Source organism: Myxocyprinus asiaticus, chromosome 21 (assembly GCF_019703515.2).
Source record: "Myxocyprinus asiaticus isolate MX2 ecotype Aquarium Trade chromosome 21, UBuf_Myxa_2, whole genome shotgun sequence".
Classification (NCBI taxonomy): domain Eukaryota; kingdom Metazoa; phylum Chordata; class Actinopteri; order Cypriniformes; family Catostomidae; genus Myxocyprinus; species Myxocyprinus asiaticus.
In genome coordinates this window covers 34,911,207-34,925,596 of record NC_059364.1, presented here as the reverse complement: position 1 = coordinate 34,925,596, position 14,390 = coordinate 34,911,207, and the positions used below count along the sequence as shown (strand labels likewise).

Sequence of the window (14,390 nt, the reverse complement as noted above, 5' to 3'; positions counted from 1 at the left end):
GACGTTGTAGTCAGTTGTAGCTTTGACTGCTCTCAACAATTACTTTCAAGATTTTTCAATAGAACATTTCCAGTATTTTTAGGCAACATTTCCAGTTCTCGGTTCAAGTTATTAACAGCAAGTTTAAAAGATGACGACTGTATTAATTTAACACGTTCATTGATTATTTATTCATCTCATCCATATAAAATATTACACCCCGGTAAATCTAAACCACCTCTAAAATATCCATGTTGTATATCATGACGTTTATGCACAAGTTACTGTCCTTTAATAATACTCTTACGTCATTTTACTGCGTCGTGAGAAGTTGTAAATCAAGAGCAGCACTTTGAGCTGCACTGAGGTCGATCACATGACGTGAAGACTTGCTTTCGGAGAACACACGTGCTGCACTGCCTTTCTGATCACAAATCAAACTGGAGCAGAAAACGGTCAGTTTAAAGTCATTTGTTGTCCTTGACGGGATTAATGACATGTCATGAGTTTTCCTTGTTTTGCTTTTAGCGATACATGCGTATTTAATGAGATTAAATACGGTTATTTCATATCATCCTTTACTTTTCTCCAGTGTAGCTGTTGACTCATGCGGAGAACAGACTGGGTCAATAATGATGTCGTGTTCGCTATCTAACAAGCTACAGGGTAGGGTTGCACCAGCTGTGCGTCTTAGTTGGGACGTGAAGTTCACACTAAGGGCTTAGTAACTACTAGTTAGTTTGTAACCAAGTCAGTGCTTAATTTGGTTGCACCAACTGTTCTTAAGGCAGGATTTAACTAGTAGGTCATAAACTCTCCGTAAAGTAATGCGTAGTCGCATAATATGACGTTTACCTGTATTGATCCAATAAACAGCCTTCAAATTTGTACACAGAAGTGTTAAATAGCCGGTGAATTTCAGTTTGATCTTGTTACGGTTGATGTTCAAACCTTGTTTGCTCATGTAACTGTCAGCTGTAATAAATTATATCCCCATTAAAATACGATACGTAATAAAACAAGATTTCGTTAATGGTATATTTAGCCCATGTAAACAACAATATTTAATAACTGTATTTAAAATGAATAAGGGACAATAAATATTTACTTATACAACATGCTGGAAAAATAGACATTTATTCATTTTAATATCTTATATATATATATATATATATATATCGTATATGTTGAAACTTGACACCGTACACAGGAAAATGCACCATTAGATCGGTTTCATGCTGAAGTACGTACATCATGTTTTCTCCTGTAAATATAAACGAGTATAGATGTCAACATCATCATATACATGTCGAAAGAATTGGAGCCTGTCACGCATGAACTCACTGATATCATTAAATGAGTCTGCTTTTTCATTCCATCAGTTACTCCTGGTCGGAGGCTGCCGTAAATATTTAGTTTATATGTTTATTAGTTTAATGGTGCCTTAGTGACTTAGTGCCCATTTACACCACAACTAGTCTAAGTGCGCACAGCTGGTGCAACCGGCCCTGTTCATTAGTTTAATGACTTTGAGAATTACTCTGAACCTCAGTTTAAGCAAATTATTTTATAATTTGTTATATAAGAAGTACAGCAACACAAAACTGACAGAGACATTTGAAATTGTGTGAGGTAAAAAAAAATAAAAATACGCTAAAGGTTCACTGACTAGTCAGTTCTGACCAGGCTATATGGTTTTAAGGCTTTTTAATTTATTTATTAAAATAGGAAATATTAGGGGAAATTAAGTGACAATCTATTTTAGCGCATTTAGCCGATCCATTTTCGTTGGTCTTGGCATTAAAGACCGTGAGTTTGCTGACTCTTATACATGAAGTAATTATGAAATATTGACAAATGTACTCACTCGCATATGAAAAAATGTGTAAGTAACAGATTAACTCATCTCGTAGTCTCAGGACTGACGTCACGCTCAAGTCTTTATGTTGTCATTTGAAATTAACGGTCGCTGTTAACGGTTGGAAGCCAATTAAATGTGGCGCTACTCGCACAGTGCTCCTGCACAAAACACAGTTTTTTGTAACATTTTAGGTTTTTAATGATGAAAAAAAAATTCATTTTTAATTATTTTAATGATTCTTTTTTATTTATTTATTTATTTTTTTTTACCTAAAATGTTATAATAATGTCCATGTTTTTTGTACATATAAACTCACCAAAAAAATAAAAATAAAATAATAATAATAATAGCACTTTCGACTGCTTTTATTTTCAGCAAACGTAACGTGTAAATATTTGTATGAACATAAAAAGATTCAACAACTAAGACATAAACTGAACAAGTTTCACAGACATGTGACTAACAGAAATGGAATGGGGGGGTCAAAAGTAACAGTCAGTATCTGGTGTGGCATCCAGCTGCATTAAGTACTGCAGTGCATCTCCTCCTCATGGACTGCACCAGATTTGCCAGTTCTTGCTGTGAGGTGTTACCCCACTCTTCCACCAAGGCACTTGCAAGTCCCCGGACATTTCTGGGGGGAATGGCCCTAGCCTACACCCTCTGATCCAACAGGTCCCAAACGTGCCCAATGGGATTGAGATCTGGGCTCTTCGCTGGTCATGGCAGAACACTGACATTCCTGTCTTGCAGGAAATCATGCACAGAACGAGCAGTATGGCTGGTGGCATTGACATGCTGGAGGGTCATGTCAGGAAGCCCTCAGTCCAGCCTCTCTCAGCCTATTGCAGACAGTCTTAGCACTGATGGAGTGATTGTGCGGTCCTGGTGTAACTCGGACAGTTGTTGCCATCCTGTAACTGTCCCGCAGGTGTGATATTCAGATGTACCGATCCTGTGCAGGTGTTGTTACACGTGGTCTGCCGCTGCGAGGACGATCAGCTGTCCTTTCTGTCTCCCTGTAGCGCTGTCTTAGGCGTCTCACAGTCTGGACATTGCAATTTATTGCCCTGGCCACATCTGCAGTCCTCATGCCTCCATGCAGCATGCCTAAGGCACGTTCACGCAGATGAGCATGGACCCTGGGCATCTTTCTTTTGGTGTTTTTCAGAGCCAGTAGAAAGGTCTCATTAGTGTCCTAAGTTTTTATAACTGTGACCTTAATTGCCTACTGTCTGTAAGCTGTTAGTGTCTTAATGACCGTTCCACAGGTGCATGTTCATTTATGGTTCATTGAACAAGCATGGAAAACATTGTTTAAACACTTTACAATAAAGATCTGTAAAGTTATTTGGATTTTTACAACATTATCTTTAAAATACAGTGTCCTGAAAAAGGGACGTTTCTTTTGTTGCTGAGTTATATATATATATATAAATGTATAATTTGGGTGCTTTTAAACATTTTTCTTGTATTATGAAGGTCACATTAAAATGGACTTAGGACATTTTTTCATTTATTTTTGGTTCTTTTCAAATGCCTTTCATGCATATATTTTATTATATTTACCCTAGTATTAGACCTCTTAAACTATGAAAAGGCATAATTAAAATGTGAATGATTATATTTAAAACTAAGATGATCTAAAAAAAAGAGTGAAGTAATCATGAACCATTTCAACATCTATTGTGTGAAGATGCATACTTCATTTTGAAATGTCATTTCCACCACAGAATGCTATTGAACACTTAATTTGAGATGTGCAAATGACACTGTGGTGGAAGTTTTAATTACCATTCCTAATCAGGAATGGGGGACTGGGTAGTTCAGCGAGTAAAGATGCTGACTACCACCCCTGGAGTCGCGAGTTCGAATCCAGGGTGTGCTGAGTGAATCCAGCCAGGTCTCCTAAGCAACCAAATTGGCCCGGTTGCTAGGGAGGGTAGAGTCACATGGGGTAACCTCCTCGTAGTCACTATAATGTGTGGTCCTCACTCTCGGTGGATGCCGCGGAGAATAGCTTGGGCCTCCACACGTGCTGCGTCTCCGCGGTAACGTGCTCAACAAGCCACGTGATAAGATGCGCAGATTGATGGTCTCAGACGCGGAGGCAACTGAGATTCATTCTCCGCCACCCGGATTCACTGGTGTGATTTGTCAGGGAGAGTGAGGTTTGGCTGATATTCTTGGCCCATTTAGTCCTTGCTGCTAGATGTCATAAGGAGACCATCTGGAATCAAAAGCCTCTTTCTATTGACTGCTCTTCCAAAGTAGACGTTTTAACTTTAAATTCCTGAGACCCGAACATGACTGCTGTGTGCATTTTCCATATCCCTTTTGATTTGTAACAAGTAGCACCTAATAAACTATCAAAAAATATAAATATACAGTTGAATTCAGAAGTTTACATACACCTTAGCCAAATACATTTAAACTCAGTTTTTCACAATTCCTGACATTTAATTGTAGAAAACATTCCCTGTCTTAGGTCAGTTAGGATCACTGCTTCATTTTAAGAATGTGAAATGTCAGAATAATAGTAGAGAGAATGATTTATTTCAGCTTTTATTTCTTTCATCACATTACCAGTGGGACAGAAGATTACATACACTTCGTTAGTATTTGGTAGCATTGCCTTTAAATTGTTTAACTTGGGTCGAATGTTTTGGGTAGCCTTCCACAAGCTTCTCTCAATAAGTTGCTGGAAGTTTGGCCCATTCTTCCAGACAGAACTGGTGTAACTGAGACAGGTTTGTAGGCCTCCTTGCTCACACATGCTTTGTCAGTTTTGCCCACAAATTTGCTATCGGATTGAGGTCAGGGCTTTGTGATGGCCACTCCAATACCTTGACTTTGTTGTCCATTTTGCCACAACTTTGGAGGTATGCTTGGGGTCATTGTCCATTTGGAAGTCTCATTTGCGACCGAGCTTTAACTTCCTGGCTGTTGTCTTGAGATGTTGCTTCAATATTTCCACATCATTTTCCTTCCTCATGATCAGGGCTGTACTTTAACTTTTTTGCACACAGCACTGGTGCTACAAAGGTTGAAAGTTTTGTAGCACAGGCCACACAATTGTATAAAACGTCTGTTACCATCTCTGAAAACAACCATAAGTAGTGCAGTTCATCACTTAAACAGGCATGTGACTGGCAAAGGACATTAATGTAGCATACAGGGCACACAAAATCCAAACCTTAACAAGAAGATGCTCAAGATGGCGCCGAGTATGGCTGCTGCGTTGCGAGCTCCGACACGACATGGTAGTGTTTTGTTTGTTTTGTTTACAATTCTTATGTTTTTTGTCTTGGATGTTGTCTGCCTTATTGTCTATGACAGACAAACACTTTTGGACATTGGTTCAGCAATTTCACACCATAAACCGGACTTCAAATTCCTCAATGCTGACCCGCTGTTTACAAACACGCAAGCGGAGCCCTTTGTCTGTGCTGCTCGGCCGCGGAAACGCAGGAGGAAAAGGGGAAACAGAGCCGGCGTTCTCGTCAGAGGAAGACGTCGCGCAAATCGACCCCCGCTACCCAGTATTCTACTGTCAAATGTTCAGTCTCTGGATAACAAGCTCTGCGAGCTGAAAGCGCGGATCTCTTTCCAACGAGGGACTGCTGCATTATCTACCTTACGGAAACTTGGATGTCTGCGGAGATTCCAGACTCAGCCATTGAACCCGCGGGGTTCTCTGTGCACCGAACGGACAGAGCGAAAGACCTCTCAGGTAAAAGCAGAGGTGGTGGTGTATGTTTTATGAGCAACAAATTCTGGTGTGATCAGAGGAACATACATTCTATCAAGTCTTTCTGCTCTCCTGATCTGGAATTTCTCATGCTTCTGTGTCGACCATTCTGGCTACCGAAGGAATTCACAGCGGTCATTATCACAGGTGTGTATATCCCACCACAAGCCGACACAGACCGGGCACTCAAGGAACTGTACGGGATTATAAGCAAGCAGGAAACCTCACACCCTGAGGCTGTATTCATTGTGACCGGGGACTTTAATAAAGCCAGTTTCAAATCAGTCGGACCAAAATCCTACCAGCACATTAGTTTCAACACACGAGGGGACCGGGTTTTGGACCATTGCTACTCTCCCTTCCGGGATGGCTACAAATCCCTCCCCTGCCCACCATTTGGCAAATCGGACCACTCTTCCATTCTGCTTCTGCCCTTACAGGCAGAAACTGAAACAGGAAGCACCCACCCTCAGAACGATCCAGTGCTGGTCGGACCAATCAGACTCTACGCTACAAGACTGTTTTGATCACGTGGACTGGGAGATGTTCTGGTCCGCCTCTGATGACGACATCGAGCTTTACGCTGATAGGGTAATGTTTCATCAAAGTGCGTAGAGGACGTTGTTCCGACCAGAACAACACGGATCTATCCGAACCAGAAGCCATGGATAAATAGCGATGTTCGTGCGGCACTTAATGTGTGGACCTCCGCTTTTAATTCCGGGAACGCGGAGGAGCATAAACAAGCCAGTTATGCCCTCTGAACAGCAAAACGCCAGTACAGGAACAAGATTGAAGGACAGTTTAACACCACCAACTCTAGAAGCATGTGGCAGGGAATTAACATCATCACAGACTTTAAAGGGAATAAAAACTCCGCCAAGAACACCGCTGCCTCTCTCCCGGATGAGCTAAATACTTTTTATGCTCGTTTTGAGGGAAATAACACCGCGGAGAGAGCTCTCGCGGCTGAAGCTACAGAGGCTAGTTCACTCTCCGTCTCTGTAGCGGATGTAACCCGATCCTTCTGACGGGTGAATATCCGCAAAGCCACGGGCCCAGACGGCATTCCGGGCCGCGTCATCAGAGCGTACGCGAACCAGCTGGCTGGTGTTTTTACGGACATTTTCAACCTTTCCCTCTTTTTGTCTGTAGTCCCCTCATGCTTTAAAACATCCACCATTGTGCGTGTTCCAAAGCAATAAAAAATCACTTGCTTAAATGACTGGCGTCCTGTTGCTCTGACCTCCATCATCAGCAAATGCTTTGAGAGACTAATCAGAGATTACATGCTCTGTGCTGCCTCTCTCTCTAGACCCATTGCAGTTTGCTTACCGCAACAACCGCTCCACTGATGATGCCATTGCATCTACAATACACACTACTCAATCCCACCTGGAAAAAAAGAACACTTATGTGAGAATGTTGTTTGTAGACTACAGCTCAGCATTCAACACCATAGTGCCCTCCAAGCTAGATGAGAAACTCCGGGCTCTGGGCTTAAACAGCTCGCTGTGCAGCTGGATCCTGGACTTCCTGTCAAGCAGATGCCAGGTGGTTAGAATAGGCAGCAACATCTCCTCATCACTGACCCTCAACACTGGAGCCCCACAGGGCTGTGTTCTCAGCCCACTCCTGTATTCTCTGTACACACATGACTGTGGCAACACATAGCTCCAATGCCATCATTAAGTTTGCTGATGACACGATGGTGGTAGGTCTGATTACTGACAATGATGAAACAGCCTACAGAGAGGAGGTGCACACTCTGACACATTGGTGTCAGGAGCACAACCTCTCCCTCAACGTCAGTAAGACAAAGGAGCTTGTGGTGGACTTCAGAAGTAAAGACAGAGAACACAGTCCCATCACCATCAATGGAGCACCAGTGGAGAGAGTCAGCAGCTTCAAGTTCCTGGGTGTCCACATCACTGAGGAACTCACATGGTCCATCCACACTGAAGTCGTTGTGAAGAAGGCTCATCAGCGCCTCTTCTTCCTGAGACGGCTGAGGAAGTTTGGAATGAACTGTCACATCCTCACACGGTTCTACACCTGCACTGTAGAGAGCATCCTGACTGGCTGCATCTCCGCCTGGTACGGCAATAGCACAGCCCACAACCGCAAAGCACTGTAAAGTGTGGTGCGAACTGCCAGACACATCATCGGAGGTGAGCTTCCCTCCCTCCAGGACATATATACTAGGCGGTGTGTGAAAAAAGCTCGGAGGATCATCAGAGACTCCAGCCACCCGAGCCATGGTCTGTTCTCACTGCTACCATCAGGCAGGCGGTATCGCAGCATCAGGACCCACACCAGCCGACTCCATGATAGCTTCTTCCCCCAAGCAATCAGACTTTTGAACTCTTGATCTCCCACGATCAAATACATCAGCACTGCACTTTATTACTCTTACTCTTATATCTCACACCGGACTGTCATAAATTATATTAGTATTATATTATATTCTATCTTAACAACTGACTATCAACCGACTGCCTGAATGTCAATACAGTACAATACAACCTACTGTACATTCTATATATACTACTAATATATACTTTTTTTATTGAATAATGTGTATCTATATCTATATATATCTATATTGTGTGTATTGTATATTGTACATTGTATGTTATTATTTGTATACTGTGTTGTGTGTAATTATGTGTATATTAGACTTTAAATTGTGTTAATTTGATGTTATTGTAAATTGGTATATGTCTCATCACTGTCACGACTGCTATGTTGATCGGAACTGCACCCAAGAATTTCACACACCATTGCACTTGTGTATATGGCTGTGTGACAATAAAAGTGATTTGATTTGATTTGAAATTTTTTCAGACAAACATTTTCTTTATTTGCCCAAAATGGCAGACTGCAGGAACAGAACACCTCTTGCTTAACATCAAGTCAATTTTGTTTATATAGCTCAATATCACTAATCACAATCCAAACAACATCCATATATTACACTTCACATTAGCATGACAAATCTGTGGGTCTGTGGGCAGACATCACTTAATAAAAGAACTCTTATTTGCAAACCAGCAAACTCACCCATATAAAGCCTCTGAAATAAAAATAAAAAAATGTCCCCCCCAATGTGAAAGTCCACAGTAAATAAAGGATTTCTAATGAAAAAGTAGCGCTATTGTCCACTATAGTGGCCATTGTGTTTAACAGTGTGCGGTTTCATGATAAATCGCTCACATTTCTAAAATGGTATATCGGATGAAACTAGAGACTCTAGTTCTTTTGAACAGGAACAGGATTCAAAGTAAAAACTTAAGGTTTCTTACCAGATGTAGTTTTGTTGGCTTTTCTCCCAAAGACAAACTCCGCTCTAATCAGCACCGTGTTGTTTTGTCACATGACTCCATACGTCGAAAGTATAACCCTTTACCAACAGCCTAGAGTCTTCTGAACTGAGATCAGTCCATTTAAATGAATTGAAATTATAGATTGCATATAGCAAATCCAAAAAACACTGTCCATGTAGAAGGATGCGGGGTTGCATGAAGTTAAGCCAGAGCCATTGATGTTTCTGCTTGAGAGAAATCATTAATGTTTGGTTGAAGCAGTAGGCTATATTTTGTCTATTGTCTTATGAAAATGTGTTTATCTGTTTTCATTTATGGCAGACCAGTGCAACTTAGACTTCCAAGACTCCACTCTTCTTTGAAGCTGACACCCAATTATACCTCATGAGTTTTGTGGAATACTCCGAGTTCATCCAAGAAGGGGATGTTGTCATTATATTCCTGGGTCATGAATCCATGATGCCTATTAAGGTTCAGTCTGGGGCTCAGACACAGACCCGCTATGGGGTCATCCGCCACTCCAGTGATCTGATTGGACAACGGTTTGGTTCCAAAGTGACTTGCAGTAAAGGTGGTTGGGTTTATGTGCTGCACCCTACACCAGAGCTGTGGACAGTAAACCTCCCCCACCGAACACAGATCCTCTACACTACAGACATTGCCAACATCACACTGATGCTGGAGCTCAAACCAGGCTCTGTCGTCTGCGAGTCAGGTAAGAATGAGCATTTGAGCCTTACTAACCATTTGATAAGGTGTCTTAGGTAAGGCCAAGATATACTAGAATTCTTTAATGCTGCCTGGGCCCAGAGGCTTGGCTGGTTAGAAAAACATTCTACTTGTAAAAGCATTGTTTACAACCATTTCAAGCTAAAATATACATTTGAAGTCAGAGGTTTACATACACCTTAGCCAAATACATTTAAACTCAGTTTTTCACAGTTCCTGACATTTAATTGTAGAAAACATTCCCTGTCCAAGGTCAATTAGGATCACTACTTTATTTTAAGAATGTGAAATGTCAGAATAATAGTAGAGAGAAGGATTCACATTCCCAGTGGGTCAGAAGTTTACATATATTTTGTTTGTATTTGGTAGCATTGCCTTTACATTGTTTAACTTGGGTCAAAGTTGTTTAGAATGAGATCTAATATATATAGTAATAAGAAGGTGTCTGTATGAAACACAGCAGAATATGCAACCATTTACATGCATGTCAAATATGATAGCGCCTCCCGGTGGCCAATTATTATTAGTTTTTTCACAGACCTCTTGGGCTGAGTCAAATAGGCATACCAGCTTTTGTTCTGATTGGCCTTTGTTAACCTTGTTTAACAGCTGCTGAAAGTTGATTGGTCATAGATCATAGATCTTGAATGGCACCTTGGACAAAGACACTGCATGCAAAATTTCGTCGATAAGACTAACGGTTCCATCGTTTAAGCAATTTTAGGTTTGTCAATGTTATAGCGTCAACAATAGGGAAAGGCGCCCAATTTTTTTCATGTGTCTTCAGATTGACCTCGTTCATAAGTGTCCCACATTTGTTGAAAATATCTCATTCCTTTCAAGAGTTATAACCATTTACGTAAAAGTGGCCACACCCACTTCTTACGTTTTACCGTACCGTTGCGACGACGAATCGAAAGTTGAAACTTTTAAAATAATTATTGATATTGGGACTCCAGAGTATCTTTCTGTACTGGTTTGGTTCCGATCGGGTGAACGGCTTAGGACTAGTTTGAAACCAATCAACACTTTAACAGTAGTCAAACTCTTAATTTGCCTGAACCTTCTTAGCCATTTTCCTCTAGTGTGGTGTTAGTAATCAAGCCAACACACCCACTCGCTGACATTTGGCATGAATCTGAATATGTCATTAATCCTGAATGATATGCTTCAACTACTACACTATGAGAACGGACAAAATGAAGTCTTCTGATTGACTGATCAAAGAATGAGTCTGCGACCCGCGGTAAAGTTTTTGTTCTTGGGTGATATTTTACTTGTTGAGCTTCGATGATTATTAAATTCGTGCATTAGTTTGAGTGAGCGAGCAAGAGGCCGAGAGGGAGCAGCACTGCTGCTGCTATTTGATCAGCTCTGATTCTGCGCATGCATCAAGTGCTAGGAAGTGTAATCAGGCTTGAAATCATGATCGTGCCTAGAGACTGCAATGGCAAGATGTACAAGCCCGATCTCATGAGAATTAGTCACAATAGTACGAGGTGATGAATTTGTACCAATTCATATAAGTTAAATCATACAAAATAGTACGAGTTATACACCCACCAATGAGAGACGCTTCCCTCGTGTGCTTGTAATTCCTGATGTGGTGTTTGTTCCGTGTTAATCCAAAATGGTGTTTTCATACTTTAACCCCAAACCCCATCCCTAAACCTAACCATAAAGTGTAACACCTTACCCTACCCAGAGCGTAAATGTGTGTAAAAAGCATTGAGGTATTGTGATGAATTCTCATGAGACTATGTTGATGTACAGTGAAAAAGGAGTTATATTTTGGTCTGTTCTCACCCAAAACTAATCAGATCGCTTCGGAAGACATGGATTAAACCACTGGAGTCTTATGGATTACTTTTATGCTGTCTTAAAACGCTTTTTGGAGCTTGAAAGTTTGGTCTCCATTCACTTGCATTATATGGATATATTCACATCATACCTCTATCAAAATATATATTTTTGTGTTTCGCAGAACAAAAAGTCATATGAGTTTAAGGCGAAAGGAGGGGGGAATAAATGATGAGAGAATTATAATTTTTAGGTGAGGATATTTTTAATTAAAGAATTGGCAAAATCCTGTTTAAAATAGTAGGACATGTCAACTTCCCAAATACAAGCCACATAACTTTGTACTTGTGTTTTTGTTTTGCTGAAAGTCAAGGAGCTGCATTAACATTCTGTGCTTATCAAGGATTATCATTGTTTTAGGGTGGTTGTGTCGTGGTGCTTAAACTAGGCTAGGCAAAGACATCTTGATCAAGACCAAGACTCTTTTCAGTTTAACTCATTCAAAGTGTTGGGCCTCTTGTGTTCTCAAAGAATCCATTAAATGGCTATTGAGTGAACTGTGCACACATTCAGAATACCCTCTGCTCAGTCCTCAGTGCCCTCTAAACTCATTGAGCTGGAAGTGTACATTTTAAAGGGACATTTCACCCAAAAATGAAAATTCTGTCATCTAGCACCCTCATGTTGTTTCAAACTGGAAAATTACACTATTTCTTTATCGGAATGCAAAAGGAAATGTTAGAATTAATTGCATAATTTTTCCATACAATGAAAGTGAATGGTGACTTACAGCAAGTTAACATTTTGCCTAATATCTCCTTTTGTGTTCCACTGAAGAAAGTCATACGGGTTCGTAATGGAATGAGTACATAATGACAGAATTGTATTTTTTTTGGGAGAAATATTCTTTTAACTATTAGATATCAATGTAGTAGTCACGAGAGTGTGGCTATGCCACAGCATTGGCGCATGAGCAGTATTACCACACAGTAGGTGTGTGTTTTCATAACTCAAGGATACCATCACATTTTTTATTTTTGATAATTCCCTTTCAAACTCATGCGTTCTCTCTTCTGCTCTCTTTCTCCTTATGAGCCTCTGGTTCTTACGTCAGTCACCCAGTTCTATCTGAATGCAGTGTAGACCAAACATTGACCCTATTGTAGCCATGAGAACAAAAGGCATACTAATGAGCCCTGAAGAGGAAGATAGGCCATTAACATTACCACGTGTTCACATACACGCACAGCGATCACAGTGTTGACGCACACGTTATTGTTTTATTCAAGTCTGTGACCATGTTTACACGCACATCATTTTCTGATTACAGTCTATGTTCTGGTTAAACCTTCATATCCAAACAATTTAGGCTACATGTTCCACAGCTATTGGAATATCCCTATATATATGGTCATCAATGTATTAAGAATAAACTTAAAATATTATTTTTTTGCGTGTGTGAAAATACTGGAGTTTTTATTTAAGTCATTAATTAATACAGTGCAATCAATTGCAAAATGTAGCTCATGTTAAATTATTGATTCAGTTCTTTTAATGTTTGGAAAAAAAATTGTCTCATCGCTTCAATGTGTCTATTTGATAGCTTGACTTCTCACAACTCCCAATGTCATATACAGGTGCATCTCAATAAATTAGAATGTCGTGGAAAAGTTCATTTATTTCAGTAATTCAACTCAAATTGTGAAACTCGTGTATTAAATAAATTCAATGCATACAGACTGAAGTAGTTTAAGTCTTTGGTTCTTTTAATTGTGATGATTTTAGCTCACATTTAACAAAAACCCACCAATTCACCATCTCAAAAAATTAGAATACATCATAAGACCAATAAAAAAAAACATTTTTAGTGAATTGTTGGCCTTCTGGAAAGTATGTTCATTTACTGTATATGTACTCAATACTTGGTAGGGGCTCCTTTTGCTTTAATTACTGCCTCAGTTCGGCGTGGCATGGAGGTGATCAGTTTGTGGCACTGCTGAGGTGGTATGGAAGCCCAGGTTTCTTTGACAGTGGCCTTCAGCTCATCTGCATTTTTTGGTCTCTTGTTTCTCATTTTCCTCTTGACATACCTCATAGATTCTCTATGGGGTTCAGGTCTGGTGAGTTTGCTGGCCAGTCAAGCACACCAACACCATGGTCATTTAACCAACTTTTGGTGCTTTTGGCAGTGTGGACAGGTGCCAAATCCTGCTGGAAAATGAAATCAGCATCTTTAAAAAGCTGGTCAGCAGAAGGAAGCATGAAGTGCTTCAAAATTTCTTGGTAAACGGGTGCAGTGACTTTGGTTTTCAAAAAACACAATGGACCAACACCAGCAGATGACATTGCACCCCAAATCATCACAGACTGTGGAAACTTAACACTGGACTTCAGGCAACTTGGGCTATGAGCTTCTCCACCCTTCCTCCAGACTCTAGGACCTTGGTTTCCAAATGAAATACAAAACTTGCTCTCATCTGAAGAGATGACTTTGGACCACTGGGCAACAGTCCAGTTCTTCTTCTCCTTAGCCCAGGTAAGATGCCTCTGACGTTGTCTGTGGTTCAGGAGTGGCTTAACAAGAGGAATACAACAACTGTAGCCAAATTCCTTGACACGTCTGTGTGTGGTGGCTCTTGATGCCTTGACCCCAGCCTCAGTCCATTCCTTGTGAAGTTCACCCAAATTCTTGAATCGATTTTGCTTGACAATCCTCATTGTGCATCTTTTTCTTCCACACTTTTTCCTTCCACTCAACTTTTTGTTAACATGCTTGGATACAGCACTCTGTGAACAGCCAGCTTCTTTGGCAATGAATGTTTGTGGCTTACCGTCCTTGTGAAGGGTGTCAATGATTGTCTTCTGGACAACTGTCAGATCAGCAGTCTTCCCCATGATTGTGTAGCCTAGTGAACCAAACTGAGAGACCATTTTGAAGGCTCAG

The 14,390-nt window shown here is 40.6% G+C and overlaps 1 protein-coding gene across 3 annotated transcripts in view; it reads left to right on the top strand.

Annotated features, from left to right (window-relative positions):
- The first annotated feature begins 74 nt into the window (after positions 1 to 74).
- The window catches only part of LOC127412104 (tRNA (adenine(58)-N(1))-methyltransferase catalytic subunit TRMT61A-like), a 31,108-nt gene continuing 16,792 nt past the window's right edge, over positions 75 to 14,390 (top strand). Inside the window, exons 1-2 of one of the 3 annotated variants that reach the window (XM_051648186.1) lie at positions 75 to 434; positions 9,244 to 9,632. In XM_051648186.1, coding sequence (XP_051504146.1) covers positions 9,302 to 9,632 — 331 coding nt within the window. In that variant the 5' untranslated portion in view covers positions 75 to 434; positions 9,244 to 9,301. Of the gene's footprint in view, positions 435 to 586; positions 646 to 9,238; positions 9,633 to 14,390 lie in introns of those variants that run through there. The other 2 variants (XM_051648185.1, XM_051648187.1) reach the window with 2 other exon arrangements.